Here is a 17,234-nt window from a genome sequence, read left to right on the forward strand (position 1 = left end):
CAGGCAGGCTGATTCTTTACCGCTGCTGCTGCTTGCTGCTGCTGCTGCTAAGTCGAGTCAGTCGTGCCCGATTATGTGCGACGCCATAGACAACAGCCCAGCAGGCTTCCCTGTCCCTGGGATTCTCCAGGCAAGAATTCATTTCTTCTTCCAGTGCCTGAAAGTGAAAAGTGAAAGTGAAGTCGTTCAGTCGTGTCCGACTCTTCGCGACCCCATGGACTGCAGCCTACCAGGCTCCTCGGTCCATGGGATTCTCCAGGCAAGAGTACTGGAGTGGGGTGCCATCGCCTTCTCCGTCTTTAGCACTAGTGCCACCTGGGAAGGCCGTACTGTATTACATAGTGTTATGAATATTGTGTGCAAAGTCAGTAGTGTATTACATAGTACTGAGTCACTAATTAAGACTAGCACAAGTATATATTTCTCATTTAACGCTCAAAATGCTCTAATAAGATAGCATTATTAACCCCACTTTACAAATGAGAAAACCTAGCATAGACAAAGTAAATATATTTAAATGCTTAAAGTATGTTAGAAATGTACTAAACACTCCAAAATATTGGGCACCATTACATTGGAGTGTCCACATTATATTTATTGTATTACATAAGGATCATCATTATATTTATTGTATTACATATATTTATGGCATGACATAAGGCTCATTTATTGTATTACAACTTGGTTGTTTTACCTTCTCAAGCATGAGTTCCTCCTGAAAAGGGTTGACAAGCAAAATATGAGCTGGTGTCAAATAAATCAACTTGGAGCAAGGCCACCACGTGCAATTATGATTAAACCCACAGGACCGTCATGAATAATCTAGCAAAGAAAACTGAGGAATGTTTGGAAAGAAAAGTATGACAACTCAATTTTGATGAGAGTCACAATCAAGTCTGGACAAAGTAATCTTTCAAAAGATGGCATCATAAATGGAGTATTCTGTTTCACATATACCTCGGCCTAGTACTTCAGCAGGCAGAGTTTCTTCTAAACTTTCCATTGCCTCTCACCAAAATTCAAAGCCTCTAATTTTTTATATTCAATGTAATAATAATGCAATCTATAATAATCCATATTATATAATAATGCAATCTTCATGGAATAAGATTATTCTTTTCATGCACAGTGAGTGAATACCTTCTTTCCAAGCCTGAGTCTTCTGCACTTACCTCTACCAAAGACCACAGAAACTCTTCTATTTATCTGGGTCTCTTCATCCTTGATATCCTTTAAGTCCTTCAAAAGGCAGACTTGCAATTATATTTGCCAGTACCTCAGGGCATAACAGAAAGGGAAATGGGTTCCATAGGGGACTTCTGCCCTGCACTGCAGCAGACAGCATCACTTTCCCTCATGGGGTTAGTTATCAGAAAACTCCCCACTGTACTTTCCTCTCATTAGTTTACAGGTCAAAGTTTTCAATAAATATTTATTTCCTGATTGCACTCATCATCCTGACCATTGGAAGCTACTTTCTCCAGGCCTACGATCATTGTCCTTAGCTGTGCTACAGGGCACCTTGTAAAGAACAGTTTTGTTATAGTCCTGTTATTACATGAACAAAGAGATATAGAAAGTCTTGAATGAATATGCTGACACCAGTAAAACATCTTGAAAGATATATATAATAGAAAATAAGATAACTTTAAAATAATCATGCAATTAGGATTTTATACCAATATTGAAAGGAAGGAACAATGTTATTTTTTTTTCTTATGCTACAAATGTATGTGAATCTCTCCAACCTTAAACAATTCTCTTTAGTCCTGTCAACTACAGTCAACATCTTATCCTTTTCATGAGATTATTGTGTATTTAATCTACTGCTCTGTTGAAAACTCAAAGTTACTTTTTTCCAAATGTAGTTGATTTTATCTTGTAATCTTCTTAAAAGATTACCTAATATGAGATTTTGGAAATATATTTTGGTATAGGAAGACATTCTTTCTCTGAAAGTTTTGTCTAACAATTCTTCTTGTGACTTGGAAGCTTATTTTCCTTGTCTATTTTCTTATATTTTTTCTTAAAGTTAAAAACTTTCAGTTGGCAAAATTTTTTTTTAATAATTTAGCATAGGAAGAAACCATCTTTCTTTCTCAGATTTATTGAGGTATAATTTGTATTAAAAAAAAAAATCTGGGAAAGATTGAAGGCAAAAGAAGAGGGCAGCAGAGGATGAGATGGTTGGATACCATCACCGAATCAATGGACATGAATTTAAGCAAACTCCAGAAGATAGTGAAGGACAGGGAAGTTGCAGCTGGTGTGCTGCAGTCCATAGGGTCACAAAGACTTGATCACTATGAGTGACTGAACAACAAAAATTTGGATACAAAGAACCACACATATTTAATGTGTACAACTTGATGAGTTTGAATATATTGCAAACACCCTTGATGGCATCACAGTAAAGGTTATATGCATATCCAATACCATCTAGAAGTTCCTTATACCCCTTAGTTTGTAGTTTGCTTGTTATGGTTTTCTCTGTGTTACATGTGAAGAACACAATATGAGATTTACCCCTTAGAAATTTTGAAATGCCCAGTGTCATATTTTTAACTATAGGCACTATGTTATACAGCAGATTTATAGAACGTATTCATGTATCATGGTTGAAACTCTATACTTCCTGAATAACTCATTTCCCTCACCTCTCAGTTCACGGCAACCATAATAGTATTCTCTGCTTCTGTGGGTTTGACTATTTTATATACTTCATATAAGTGGAATCATACAGTGTTTTACTTTCTGTTGTTAGATTCATTTAGCTTAATATCTTCCAGATTTATTCACATTATTGCAAATGGCAGAGTTTCTCTCTTTTTAAAAAACTAAATAACACTCCATTGTGTATGTATACCACAATATTTAATCAGGTTATCTCACGATGTACACTTGGATTGCTTCCATTTCCTGGCTATTGTGGATAGTGCTTCAATAAACATAGGAGTGCAGATATCTCTCTGTGATCCTGACTTCAGTTCTTTCAGATGTATACCCTGAAGTGGGAATACTAGATCATATGGTACTTGAATTTTTAATTGTTTGGGAATCTCCATATTGTTTTCCGTATCTGTGGACCATTTTACATACCCACTATACAAGGGTTCCAATTTCTCTGTCACCTCACCAATATTTGTTATCTTTTGTTTTTTGGTTAATAGCCATCTTAACTGGTGTGAGAAGATATTTCATTGTAGTTTTGACTTGCATTTCCTTGATGGTTAATAAGTGCTAGTTGCTCAGTCACATCTGACTCTTTGTGACTTCATGCATGATAGCCTGCCAGGCTCCTCTGTCCATGGAATTCTCCAGGCAAGAATAGTGGAGTGGGTTGCCATTACCTTCTCTAGGAGATCTTCCTGACCCAGGGATCGAACACAAGTCTCCTGAAGCGCAGGCAGATTTTTTATTGTCTGAGCCACCGTAATGTTTTAATGTTGAAATTTTTTTTAATATACCTGTTAGCTAAATGTATGTCTTATTTGAAGAAATATCTGTTCAAATCCTTTACCCATTTTAACTGAGTTATTTGAGGGGGTCCTTATATATTCTGGGGTTTCCCTCGTGGCTCAGACAGTAAAGAATCTGCCTGCAATATGGAGACCAGGGTTTGATCCCTAGATTGGGAAGATTGCCTGGAGAAGGAAATGGCAACCCACTCCAGTGTTCTCCAGTATTCTTGCCTAAAGAATTCCATGAACAGAGGAGCCTGATGAGCTACAGTCCATGGGGTTGCAAAGAGTCAGGCATGACTGGGTGACTAACAAATGTTTTAGAAATTATCTCCTCCTCAGATATATGGTTTGCAAATGTTTCTCACATTCTGTCAGTTGCCTTTTTGTTCTGTTGATTATTTCCTTTGCTGTACAGTAGTTTTTAGTTTGATGTAGTCCCACTTGTCTATTTTTTTTTCCCACTTGTCTATTTTTTGTTGCCTGTGCTTTTGGTGTCATATGCAAAAAGTCATTGCCAAAATTGATGCCAAGGGTATTTTCCTCTGTTTTCTTCTAGGAATTTTACAGTCCCAGGTCTTATGTGAAACAGTCTCTTCTGATCTGCTGACTCAGTTATTCTTTAGCTCAAAAATAATTTCCTTTAATTTCAATTATTATTTTTCTTCTACTTTGTTTCTTTATGGAATTTATATATTCATATGTATGGCAGAGGATGAGATCGTTGGATGGCATCACTGACTCAATAAACATAAATTTGAGCAAACTCCAGGAGACAGTGAAAGACAGGGAAGCTGCAGTCCATGGGGTCACAAAAAGTCAGACATAACTTAGCTACTGAACAACAATAACAACAATATATGGTTTGTAGAATAAGTGAATATATTCCATATATATTTCTTTCCTTACATTTAATCTTAGGCTTTTCATCTTGGTCCTTTTTTTCTGGAATATGTCCTTTAGGCTTTCTTCTAAGTCATTATTTTCATTTTTTTGTAGTATTCAATTATTCAATATTTCTATTACATTCTATTTTTGTATTTTTCATTTGCCCGTATTTTTACTAATAGATATTAATACTATTTTCACAAATCTTATTGAACATTTAAATAAAAATTATTTTACTTATTTTTTAAATTAGATTTATTATGTTTCATTTGTCTCCAATCCTCAAATCTCTATCTCTATTTAATTATAGTAATTCTTCAAGTAACTACTGAGCCATGCATTAAACACATTTAATGGTCTTATAGCACTCAGTGTAGGGGAAGACTAAAGTAATTTTTTTACAAAAGGATAATCTGGGTGTGTGGGTATATTTGTGTGTGTTCGTGTAGGTGACTACATACACAGATACAAAGCTAACTAGAGAAGAATGTGTCGATGATCTAATGGCTCATCACAAACATGGAAGCATCTGCCATGAAGTCTGACATCAGCTGTAGATGACTGTTTCTGTGCCGAGAAGTTGTATATTTCTGGTTTTGTTTTAGCAGCTGGAGATTACTTGGGTATTTAATCACTTCTCTGGCTTGTGTATTTCAGACTTACTTTTCATACACTTCTCTGAACACAGCTCAAGGGACAGCTCCACTATGATTCTATTTGATTCTGTTTCCTGTATCTGGAGCTTCCTAATGCACCATGACTTCTCAGCATCTGCTTTTTCAAGTTTTGATCATTTTTTTTTTCATAGCTTATATGTAGAATTGTATCCATTTTCATCCCTAGATTCTTTTATCCTATTTCCTCTATCAATATCTGTTGATAAGTATGGTCTTCAATTGGACTTTGTATGTATGCATACTGGGGTAACAATTCAAGTTTAGGGATAAATTAAGGGCAATCTTTTTACAGTATTTATAGTATTTTGGTTTTATATTATTTTACTTTTTGTATGTTCTGATTTACTGTAGTTTTTATATATACAGCTTTGATCATTTCTGGACTACCCAACAGATTCAGCTGGTCCTTTAGACACTTCAAATCAAATATATTAATTTTTTCTTGAAAGGAATGTGACATATGGTATTTCAAGGTATAAAAATAGCCTTTATGAATGTCCTTGGACAACACAAAGAGAACAAAAATAAAAGCAAGAGAAGTAGCTCAGAAAGGTCTGTGTCTTTAATTATATATATTATCTCTCTATTCATCATCTATCTACTTTTTATCATTTCAGAGTGTGTTTGAAATCAAATTAAATCAAACAGTCTAATTCAATCAAATTGGTCAAATTCAACCAAAATAGTTAAAGTGAAGATTGATTCCACTTGGCCCCAGAAAAACAATATTAACAAAACTCTATGAATAATAATCATAGATAAATGTATGAGATTTCATTTCTAATATATCATTCTTTACTATAGCATTCTTTAAAACATGCAAAATAAATGCAAGTAATTAGTGGCAAATAATAGTAATAGCTAACACTTATTTTTGCACTCGCCCTATGTTATGAAACATTCTAATTACTTTCACAGAGTAATTCACTCAGTTTTCATAAAACTATATGAACTTCTACCTTCAACATATATTACTTTTATACCCACTTCGTAGATGATGAAACTAAGATGCAGAGTGATTAGTTAACAACCTGTTCAAGGTCTCAAAGCTAGTATGTGGTACTAGTGAAATATGGACCTCACCCTCTTCTCTAGATCTTATGTTTTTAACTGCTATATTTTATAACTTTCAGTTGTTACTAATGCCTATAACATTATAATAATAATATAATAATTTTAAAACATATTAAAAATAAAATTGATGTTCATAAACAATAAAATAAATGTTCAAGAAAGCAAATAACAATAAAATTAATGCTCAAATATATTTTGATGGTGTAAACATCATATTTCCTTTCTATTATTTATCTATCTGTTCAAGTCTATACAGGTAGTTATTGATATCTTAATTGAATACATATAAATGTAATAAACAGGTACATAGGAAGAAGAACTGGGATAAACAGAAAATATCAGTATGGAAATAAATTAGTATTATGTTAATTTTAGGATCTAGAACATTACAGTGACAATCAAATTAAGAGATTTTTATGATCAATCAACTCTTGGGATGTAGCATTAACTTGCAGATGCATAAAATACTTTCTGAAGGCAGAGAAGCTTCTTAATTGCAATCTTCATATCCTTGTTTCTCAAGCTGTAAATGATAGGATTGAAAAAGGGAGCAAGAACTGCAAACATCAGTGCAATGATTGTGTCCAAAATTGGTGGGAAAGTGGCAGAGAAACGCAGGTACATGAGGGATACACTGCCATAGAACATCAGAAAGACACCAAGATGAGATGCACAGGTAGAAAAGGCCTTCTGACGGCCTTCAGCAGAGGGAATTCTTAGGATCACAGTGATGATTCTGATATATGAGAGGGCAATTATCAAGACAGAGAAGATGATAGCAATAGCATGGATCACATCCTCAATCAAAATCATGGATGTGTCTGTACATGCCAAGCGTAGCACAGGTTCAAAGTCACAGAAGATCTGGTGGATTTGGTTTGGCCCACAGAAGGGCAGTGTGGAAATCCATACAATCTCTGGGAGCAACACAAGAAAACCAAAGATACAGGAGCCTATAGAGAGCTGAGTGCACAGCCGGGGCATCATAATGGTTGGGTAGCGGAGAGGATTACAGATGGCAACATACCTGTCAATGGCCATGGTAGTCAACAAAATCCCCTCTGAATTGCCCAGTGAGTGGAAGAAGTACATCTGCAAGAGGCAACCAATTATGGAGATGGTCCTCTTCTTACTGACAAGATTGGAGAGCATTTTGGGAATGGTGGCTGTAGTGTACCAGATCTCCAAAAATGAGAATATGCTGATGAAATTATACATAGGATTGTGCAGATGAGTATCCATCCTGACTGCAAAAAACACAATGAGATTCCCAATAATGATGAATATGTAGATGATTAACAAAGGAATAAAGAAGAGGAGGTTACCATCTTCAAGCTCGGGAAGTCCAGAAAAGAAAAATTCTGTCACCATAGACGTTTGGTTACTTCTCACCATGGTCTCAGCAGCCTTAATTGTCATACGTAAAAAGACGTAACTCACTCCCTAGATGAAGTGTGAAGGATCAGGTCAATTACCTTACATGAGTACAAAGAACAACACTTGAGGTAAATTATTTACTTCTATCATTCTTTGATTCATTAAACAAGTATTCATTTAGTGCCTATTGTGTGCCTTGGGCTTCCTAGGTGATGCAGTGATAAGGAACCCTCCTGCCAATGCAGGAAATTCAAGAGAAGTGGATTTGATCCTGGGTTGAGAGGATCCCCTGGAGCAGGAAATGGCAACCCACTCCAGTATTCTTGCCTGGAGAATTCCATGAACAGAGGAGCCTGGTGGGCTACAGTTCATGGGGTCGCAAAGAGTTGTACGTGACTGAGCACACACACACGTGCCAAACACAACGGTAGGTTTATTGAGTTCAGTAGTGAAGAAAATAGTCTCTACTTTCATGAACCTTATATACTAATTAAGGAGACAGATAATAAGCAAATAAAGTATTAATAATGTCATGTTTATAAGCCATATTAACTACAATAAAGTAGAATATTAGGGGTACTATTAATAATCACATTTTTATAAGAACTCACAAAATCACTATCAATCACATGCTAAATTCTCTAATGACTCTTGGCTATAGATTAGAAAAATCAAAACTTTTAGTTCGTATAATGATGTAATCATCATAAAGTTAAATTTTGCATTGTCTGGAATATCCCCAGTTTCCAATATTATGCTTCTTTATCAGGCCACAGAGCGGCTTTGAGTGTAGCTAGAGAAGAGAATAAGGCTTTCAGACACACATATCGATATAGAGATTTGGTAGAAAACTCCAGCAGCAGCAAAAGTAAATCTAGTAGAAATTGGCCACCAAAGAATGAAAGGACTGGTGAAAAATTCAGCACTAGAGCATTTTGTAAGTATGAAGGAGGGCCAGTAGGTGAACTGTGGACTCTCTCTTGGGAATCTGGTTCTTGAAATCTTTTTAACCAGACTCCTAAAACATCTATCTGTTAGAGATATTGAAAAGAAGAAGAGATTCTGAATGAATAACTGTCTCCCTATTCAGTTTTCTCAGCTGAATTACAAAAAAAAAAAAGGTGATTATATTAGAATTGGAACTTTAAGGTTAGTAGATTTGGAGAAAGCAGCTGAAATGCTTCAAGGAAAAAACTCAAAGATAATGACATACATTGCTTAGCTTTTGGATTTAGGGGTTTAAGATGGATGTATAAGAATGTGAAGACAATAAGATATTGATAATTATGTGGAAATGGAGGCCTAGAAACGATACTCCCATGAAATTCAAGAGAAATTATAACAGAAATAATAATGAGATAAAAGGTCATATTCTTAAAGACAGATATATTAGAGTTTAAAATATGTAAGGTAGAATAATTACTATATGTCGAAAGTCCTAGAATGGGAGAAAATCAATCATATAAATTCATAGTAAAAGTTTATGAGAAAAGTTGTTAACTGAGTCATTCCTGTAAACTTTAATGTCTTTGCATGGCACAACTAAGATTGAAGGTATTAAAGTATGTGCCAAACAAAATAATTTTTAGGTAACAGCAATGTAAGGAAAAGGAGAATAGCAATAAAACATTTTCCGTGGAACTCTTCTCAGCCTAGAAACACAAGGGAAGTGGGAAGAGTTGGCAACTTTCATCTGAAAATGGTATTGTTTTTAGAAAAGAGATTCACTTCAGTTAAGCAAGAAGGTAAATAGACATTATAGACACAGAGAAGACTATTTGCCAAGGGAAAAATGCTGCTGGGTATTCATAGGAAAGAATAGGAAGGAATGGTATTAGTTGGGATTAGTAGGAACAAGGCTATATTAGGAAAGTCTTGGAGAAATCCACAAAAGAAGGAAAGAAACAGGATTGACTTCAAATTCACGGAAATGTTAGGCTATCCCAAAACCCAAAGGGAAAGAATCAGAAAGGAAAGAATTACACTTTTAAATAAAGGAAGTGGATTTAAGAGTTTAATGTACAGGAATAAAATAATAAGAGAGTGGAAGATCCATTTTGCTCTACCCTCCACCTCAAAAATACATGGACAGTGAAGAAACTGGCTCCTGATGAAAAACCTGTATGAGTTTTCGGATGTTTCCCGGCAGACTCTCCAGGGGATAGATGCCCTTTCCACTCCTAATTTGTGCACAGCCAGGTCATCACAGTCTCTGAAGGGAGTTGCAGTAAAAGACCCAGTCTCCCCTGGTCATTCATGCTTTTTGAACATTTACATTCACCCGGCATTTTCATTCCTAAGTCCCTTTAGCTGAAGCCTTGGACCAAAGTACCAAAGTCATCTGCAGGTATCTCTACCGAGGACTCCTTATGGGAAGAGAAGGAAAAGTCTTTGAGATACTTTTCTCCTCTCTGACTTAGCTCACTCTGTGACTTCCCCTCTATTTCAATGTCTATAAAATGTTACAGTCTTTTGCTCAGAGTCCCTTCAACACTGAAATGACCTCCAAGTCTGTGTTGATAACCCTGATGCTTGACTGATGCTCAGTTTTATAGGAGATATGAAACAGGGTTGGGATGGGGGGAATTGGTCCTTTCTCCAGTCACACTTTCACGGTAAGTGATTCAAAGCTTCACTTTTACTCTCCCTTGTTTCAGTTGTTGTTTAACCCACAATTTGGACACCTGGCAATTCAATGCTCTTAGATCAGCTGAACTCAGGAAGAGATTAAGGGAAGGAGCAAAGAAGAGTTACATGAGCTCCGTTTACAAATTAGTGGAGAAATGACTACTGCTAATTCCTTAGAACTGAGACATTTTCGACCTCTAAAGCAGTCACAGCTGCTGGCTTCTTGGGTTTCTAGCATCTCTATTTATTTCCTCTTTTATTTCCTCTAAGTGACTAGTAGTAATCCTTTCAATAGAAAGTGAAAGTGAAGTCGCTCAGTCATGTCCAACTCTTTGCGACCCCATGGACTGTAGCCCGCTAGGCTTCTCTGTTCATGGGATTTTCCAGGCAAGAGTACTGGAGTGGATTGCCATTTCCTTCTCCAGGGGATCTTCCTGACCCAGGGATCGAACCCAGGTCTCCCTCATTGTAGACAGACGCTTTACTGTCTGAGCCACCAGGGAAGTCAATAGAATCCAGGTGTTTATATTTTAGCAAAATCAATATTGTCCTCTACAGAGCTTCATATGAAATTTATCTATTGGAGACTGGGAGAAGAGAAATGAGCTGACCCAACTCCATTGGAGAAAGGAAGATATGCATTAAAAAACTGATCTGGAGTTAGAGACTAGTCAATTTGAGTCAATACCCTGGGATATGACTTTCAGTAATAGTCTACTGATCCTACCTAATCTCTCTTTATTCATGTTCTCATTTGGTTTATATTCATTTCATTGGGAACAGAAACCAGTATGTAAAATAACTTACTTTTAGACCAGAGTTAATTTAGAGAAACTCTGAAGGTGTGAAAACAGAGAAACATAATAATTAGGGAAAAGGTGTTAATTATTCAACCCATCATGCCTCAGATAAAACATAACATTATCACTGGTTTTAAATCTATTGCCTCCCATCTGATCCTAATTCCATTCATGCAATCTCAAATATGTCCACAAATATTGGTATTTAAGTTAACAGAAGGACACTAGCTAAGTGTCCTTTCTTTCTGCTTGGGAAGAAATTGACTTTCTCATTAACATTGGGCCAATCTCATCTTGGACTGTGTGCATTTTCCTCTTACCTTTGGCAGAAACAAGGAGGTCCCTTCCCTTTCCTGCATTTAAGCAGTTCAAGTCCCTTCAGTTCCTCAGGTAGGTCTGTTATACCTGTCTAAAATCTTCTTGGGGATATTTCTCTACCAAAATATTTCCCCTGATGCCTGAAGAAAAACAGCAGTTCTATTTCCCCATGGGTTAATTAGTAGAAGCCTTCTCCTCTGGTCTTTTCTCATTAGTTCTCCTTTCTGTTAAGAACTCCAAGAGTCTTCCTCCTTAACTATGATCACTTTTGATAGATATGCTCAGAATCAATACACATGCATACCATTATTCTGAAGAATTGCTTTCAACAGAATTGGGGTGTGTCTTTTTGTGGTGTGTTTTGTTGTTGTTTTGTTTTTGTTTTTAACTATTCTCTGAAAGGATAGTGGCCTTTCTCCAGGCCTGTTGAATTTCCCTGAGGAAGATACAATATCATTTGCAATAGCATTGTTAATTGTAGCACACTATGCCATGATAAACTTGTTTACTTTGCTGAAGATAACCCTCTACTCAAGCTCTAAATATAGACCACTGCCTTTCAGTTTGAGCCCACACATACAGGATTAGTTCCAGTGGTTCCAGTGAAAATTTTAGCATAATGTGGGGATACCAATCATCTCTATGTGGCAAAGAAAATCACACAATCTTAACTCTTCCCTGTATCCGTGCCTTTTGCAAGCTAATTTGGCAGCTCTTTCTAATGTAGTGGTAAACAATCTGCTTGCCAGTGTGAGAGAGACAAGAGATTCAGGTTTGATTCTGAGTCATGAAGACCCCCTGGAGATAGAAATGGCTATCCACTCCAGGATTCTTGTCTGGAGAATTCCATGGAGAGAAGAGTCTGGTGGGCTACAGTCCACAGGGTCACAAAGAGTTGGACATGACTGAGCATTCAGACACTTACTCACTCTACCAAGAAGTGAAATTTCTTTCCCCCCTCTAGGTATCCCTTTTGTTGGCTATGAGGGCTACTCCATTTCTTCTAAGGGATTTTTGCCCAGAGTAGTATATATGATGGTTATCTGAATTAAATTCTCCCACTCCCATCCATTTTAGTTCTCTGATTCTTAAAATGTCAATATTCACTCTTGCCATCTCCCGTTTGGCCACATCAAATCAAACTTGATTCATGGACCTAACATTCCAGGTTTGTATGTAAAATTGTTCTTTACAGTATCAGACTTAACTTTGACCACCAGATACATCCACAACTGGTCATCATTTCCACTCTGACTCAGCCTCTTCACTCTTTCTGGAGCTATTTCTCAACTCTTTCACAGTAGCATGTTGGACATCTACTGACCTGGGAGGCTTATCTTTTGGCCTCTTCATATTGTTCATGGGGTTCTCAAGGCAAGAATGCTGAAGTGGTTTGTCATTCCCTTCTCCAGTGGATCAAATTTTGTCAGAATTCTCCACCACGATCCAGCCATCTTGAGTGGCCCTGCACAGCATGGCTCATAGATTCACTGAGTTAGACAAGTCTGTGATCCACGTGATCATTTTTGTTAGTTTCCTGTGATTGTGGTTTTCATTCTGTCTGCCGTCTTATAGATGAGGATAAGAGGCTTATGCAAGCTTCCTGATGGGAGAGACTGGCTGTTGGGAAAACTGGGTCATGCTCTGGTGGACAGGGCCTGCTCAGTAAATCCAATTTTCTGCTGATGGGTAGGTATGTACTCCCACCCTGTATTTTGGCCTGGGGCTACCCCAGTCCTGGAGTCTGCAGTCTCTGTGGTAGGGCTATAGTCTCTATAAGGGCTTCCTCGTTAGCTCAAATGGAAAAGAATCTGCCTAAAATGTGGGAGACCTGGATTCAACCCCTGGGTCAGGAAGATCTCCTGGAGAAGGGCATTGCAACCCACTCCAGTATGCTTGTCGGGAAAATTCCATGAACAGAGAAGTCTGGCCGGCTACAGTCCATGAGATCATGGAGTCGGACATGACTGAGCAACTAACACTTTCACTTTCACAGTCTCTATGGTAGGGCTAATGGCAACCTTCTCCTAGAAGACTTATGCCAACATGCCACATCTCTCAAGACTGCTGCTGCCAGTGCCCCTGACCCTGCTGCAGCAGGCCACTGTCTACCTATGCCTCTGCCAGAGACTCCCAAACATTCACAGGCAAGTCTGGCTCAGTTTCTTATGGGGTCACTGTTCCTTTCCCCTGGGTTCCTGGTGCACATAAGGTTTGGTTTGTGCCCTCCAAAGTCTCTGTTTCCCCAGTCCTATAGAAGTTCTGTAATCAAATCCCACTGACCTTCAAAGTCAGATTCCCTGGGGATTCCCAGTCCCTTTAAGAGATCTCCAGGTTGGGAAGTCTGTCGTGGGACATAGATCCTTTGCAACAGTGTGAGAACTTCTTTTGGATAATGGTTCTTTAGTTTCTGGGTCACCCAGGTAGCAGCTTTATGGTAGGACTAATGGCAACCTCCTCCAAAATGACTTATACCTCACAGGACTGCTGCTGCCAGAGCCTGTGTCACCACGGCAGGCCACTGTTGATTCATGCCTCTGCAGGAGACCCTCAAACCCTCACAGGCAGATCTGGCACAGTCTTTTGTGGGGGTCACTATTTCTCTCCCTGGGTCACAAAGAATCAGACACTCCTGAGCAACTGAACAAGGCCCCTTTTAAACTGATTTGGCTGTAGGATGCAACAGAAGGATTTATGTGCCAGTTCTGAAATGAGTCTCTAGAAACCCATGTACTCAGCCTCTATATTAACACTCCAGCTAGCCATTATAGGCACAATAGGGGCTAGCCTACTGCAAGATGAAAGACATGGGAGAGAGTATAATTGTCTTAGCCAGACAGAGCATTGCCCTAGTTCAGTCAGTTCCAACCAAACAGTTGCTGACTCTTAATGCATGAGGGAACCAGGACTAGAAGAACTAGCTATTTGACTCCAGTGAAAATTAACCCATAAATTAAGAGACAGAGAGATAGTTTCTGTTTCAAGCTCTAATTCTGGGGGCAGACTGTTTTGTAACAGAAAAGCATTACTGTGTTCCCATAATTCATCTTTCCCACCTCCACGTTTGCTGCACTCCAGCTTGTATCCATGGGTTTCCTAGGTGGCTCAGAGGTAAAGAATCACCTGCCAATGAGGGAGACACAGGGGACAGGAGTTTGATCTCTGGGTCAGGAAGATCCCCTGGAGAAGAAAATGGCAAGCCACTCCAGTATTCTTGCCTGGATAATCCCATGGACAGAGGAGTCTGGCAGGCTATAGCATATGGAGTTGCAGAGCTGAACACAACTAAGCGACTGAGCGTGCACACAATTTGCATTCATACAACAGCAGGGATGTTATTCCAAGAATCTAATATCTTACTTCAATGTCTTCAGTGTCTTCAGTTGGAACAAATTCCAGTATCTCATAATATGTGCTGCAAGTTTGCATATTTTGCTACTAATCTTCATCTCATGACTCTTACTGAGTTCCATTTGCACATATTCATTTGGTTCCTTTAAAATGGTTTTCTTAGAAACCCAGCTATTTCTAACCTCAAGATATTTGCACAATTGTTTTATCTTATATGTTTTCCTGGCTGATTCCTTCTCAGTATTCCACTGTCAGTTTAAATGCTACTTCATCAAAAGAGCATTCTCTGTCACTACTTCTAAATAGATATATTAATTCTTTTGATGCATATTGCTAAATTGCCCTAGAAAAGATTATACTATTTTAACATCATGTCAGTACTGTCAGAGAGTGTATATTTATTTTCTTCATCATATTAAAATTGCCATCATTTTTAAAAATGGCACTTGTTTTTTTAATAAATTGCAACACTTTATTATAAATAAATTAGAAAACTATAAGCAAATACAAAGTTAAAATAGAAACAGCTTATTAAATACTCATCCAAAGACAGCAAAAATTAAAGACCTAATTTCATCAATTTTTCAAACTTATCACAATCCATTAGGAAGTGGTGAAATCAGTTCCAAAAATGATTTTAAAGAAATAGAATGGGGAAAGGAAGTAAAGAAAACATGAGAGGTACCATATGGATTAAGCATAAGTATTCTTTTGTAAAAACACTGTTTTAGCTATAAATATGGATGTGAATATACATTTATGTAGATATATGTATCCTATATTATGGTTTAAAATATATTGTGACTCACCCTTAACTAAGTATTTTAATGATTCCACTTGCTCCTTATTACCTTATTTCTCTGTTTTCAGTAGTAGTAAAATTCCATGAAAGAGTTATCTGTAATTGAAATTTCCAATTTTTCTTTGATTCTTTTCTATCCAACTACTCAAGTCAGGCTTTCACTGTCACCATTTCATGCATACTTCTCTTATTTATTTAACAATGATCTCCAAGTATCTAAGTTCAAAGTCAACCTTCAGTCTTTACCTTATTTGACTGTTTTGCAGAATTTAACAATCACTTCTTTCTTGATGTATTCTGTTCACTTGACTTGCAGAATTCTTTATCTTTGTTCTTCTATCTTATTGATCATGTCTTCTGAGTCAGGTTTTCACTAGCTTTTACTGCTGCCTAGATTATTCATTATTTTATCTCCTCATATTCCTATGAATCACAATTTTATTCAAATCTTTGTTCAAATGTAACCTTATAATGAGGTCCAATTATGGACACTTTATTTAAAATTATGATATCCCTGCTGCTGCTACTGCTGCTAAGTTACTTCAGTCATGTCTGACTCTGTATGACCCCACAGATGGCAACCCACCAGGCTCCCCCATCCCTGGGATTCTCCAGGCAAGAACACTGGAGTGGGTTGCCATTTCCTTCTCCCTACCCACACTAAATCCTATTATCTTGCAATAGTTTTATTTTTCTGTTTCATAGAGACTAGATGATTTTATTCTATTTTGGAATTTTTTTCTTATTTTTAGTATTTTTTTGATAACTTCCCTCATCATAGTGCAAGTTGCATAATGGCAGGGAACGTTTTTAGTCTTACCACAAGCACCTAAAACTGCTTGGCACAGTAGCCTTAGTAAACATTTGCTGTATGAATAACAAAATGGGTCATATTATTATTTCTTTAGTTGGTTAGTATCTTTTAAACTCAACAAGGTTTTAGAAATGTTTGATAGAATCAAAACTTATTATCTATATTTTGCACTAAGGAATTTGTATATATTTAGTATTTTATACAGTTGCATTATTTAAGATAATTGGACCTATTAGAATATTAAATCTACCTTGCAATTCTAATTTTAGATTTCTAATTGAGCAATTAATTTATACATTTAAAATTTTTTTATTTATTAACTTTTGGCTATGCTGGGTCTTCATTGCAGTGTGGGCTTTCTCTAATTGCAGAGCACAGGGTCTGGGCATGTGGGCTTCAGTGGTTGTGGCATATGGGCTTGAGTTGCGGTTCCTAGGCCCTAGAACACAGGCTTGATAGTGGTGGTATACAGGCTTAGTTGCTCCACAGAATGTGGGATTCTCCCAGACCAGGGATCAAATCTGTGTCTCCTGCATTGACAAGCAGATTCTTTATCACTGATCCCCCAGGGAAGCCTTTTACTTTTTTAATAAATTTATAGTTTATAAAATGCACACATTAAATCAAGGTTTTACACTTTATTATTTAAAATTTAAATCCTACTATATTTGTCACAGCATTAAAACACTTAAAAGTATTTAGGATAAGCCATATTTATAACTTACTTTTTAGTTTTGGAGAGTTTTTTAAGATTATAAAGATTGTTTTTTAAAACCTGTGGAGTCTTTGTTTATTGAGTCAGAAAATCGAGTACTTAAAAGCAAAATAGTATACATCATGTGCTGTGCTGTGCTTAGTCACGTCCAACTCTTTGTGACCTCATGGACTAAATAGCCCACCAGGCACCTCTGTCCATGGAGATTCTCCAGGGAAGAGTATTAGAGTGGGTTGCGATGCCCTCCTCCAGGGGATCTTCCCAACTCTGGGATTGAATCCAGGTTTCCCGCATTTCAGGTGGACTCTTTACCGCCTGAGCCACCAGGG

At 37.2% G+C, this 17,234-nt stretch overlaps 1 protein-coding gene across 1 annotated transcript; it reads right to left on the reverse strand.

Annotated features, from left to right (window-relative positions):
- Window positions 1-6,544: 6,544 nt before the first annotated feature.
- On the reverse strand, window positions 6,545-7,519 carry LOC104993609 (olfactory receptor 6K3-like). The gene is made up of 2 exons (XM_010846925.1): window positions 7,493-7,519; window positions 6,545-7,435 (listed from the first exon to the last, which is right to left on the reverse strand). The coding sequence occupies exons 1-2, from the start codon at window positions 7,517-7,519 to the stop codon at window positions 6,545-6,547; spliced, it is 918 nt and encodes a 305-aa protein (XP_010845227.1).
- Window positions 7,520-17,234: the final 9,715 nt, after the last annotated feature.

This window comes from Bison bison, unplaced genomic scaffold, assembly GCF_000754665.1.
Source record: "Bison bison bison isolate TAMUID 2011002044 unplaced genomic scaffold, Bison_UMD1.0 scf7180017864240, whole genome shotgun sequence".
Classification (NCBI taxonomy): domain Eukaryota; kingdom Metazoa; phylum Chordata; class Mammalia; order Artiodactyla; family Bovidae; genus Bison; species Bison bison.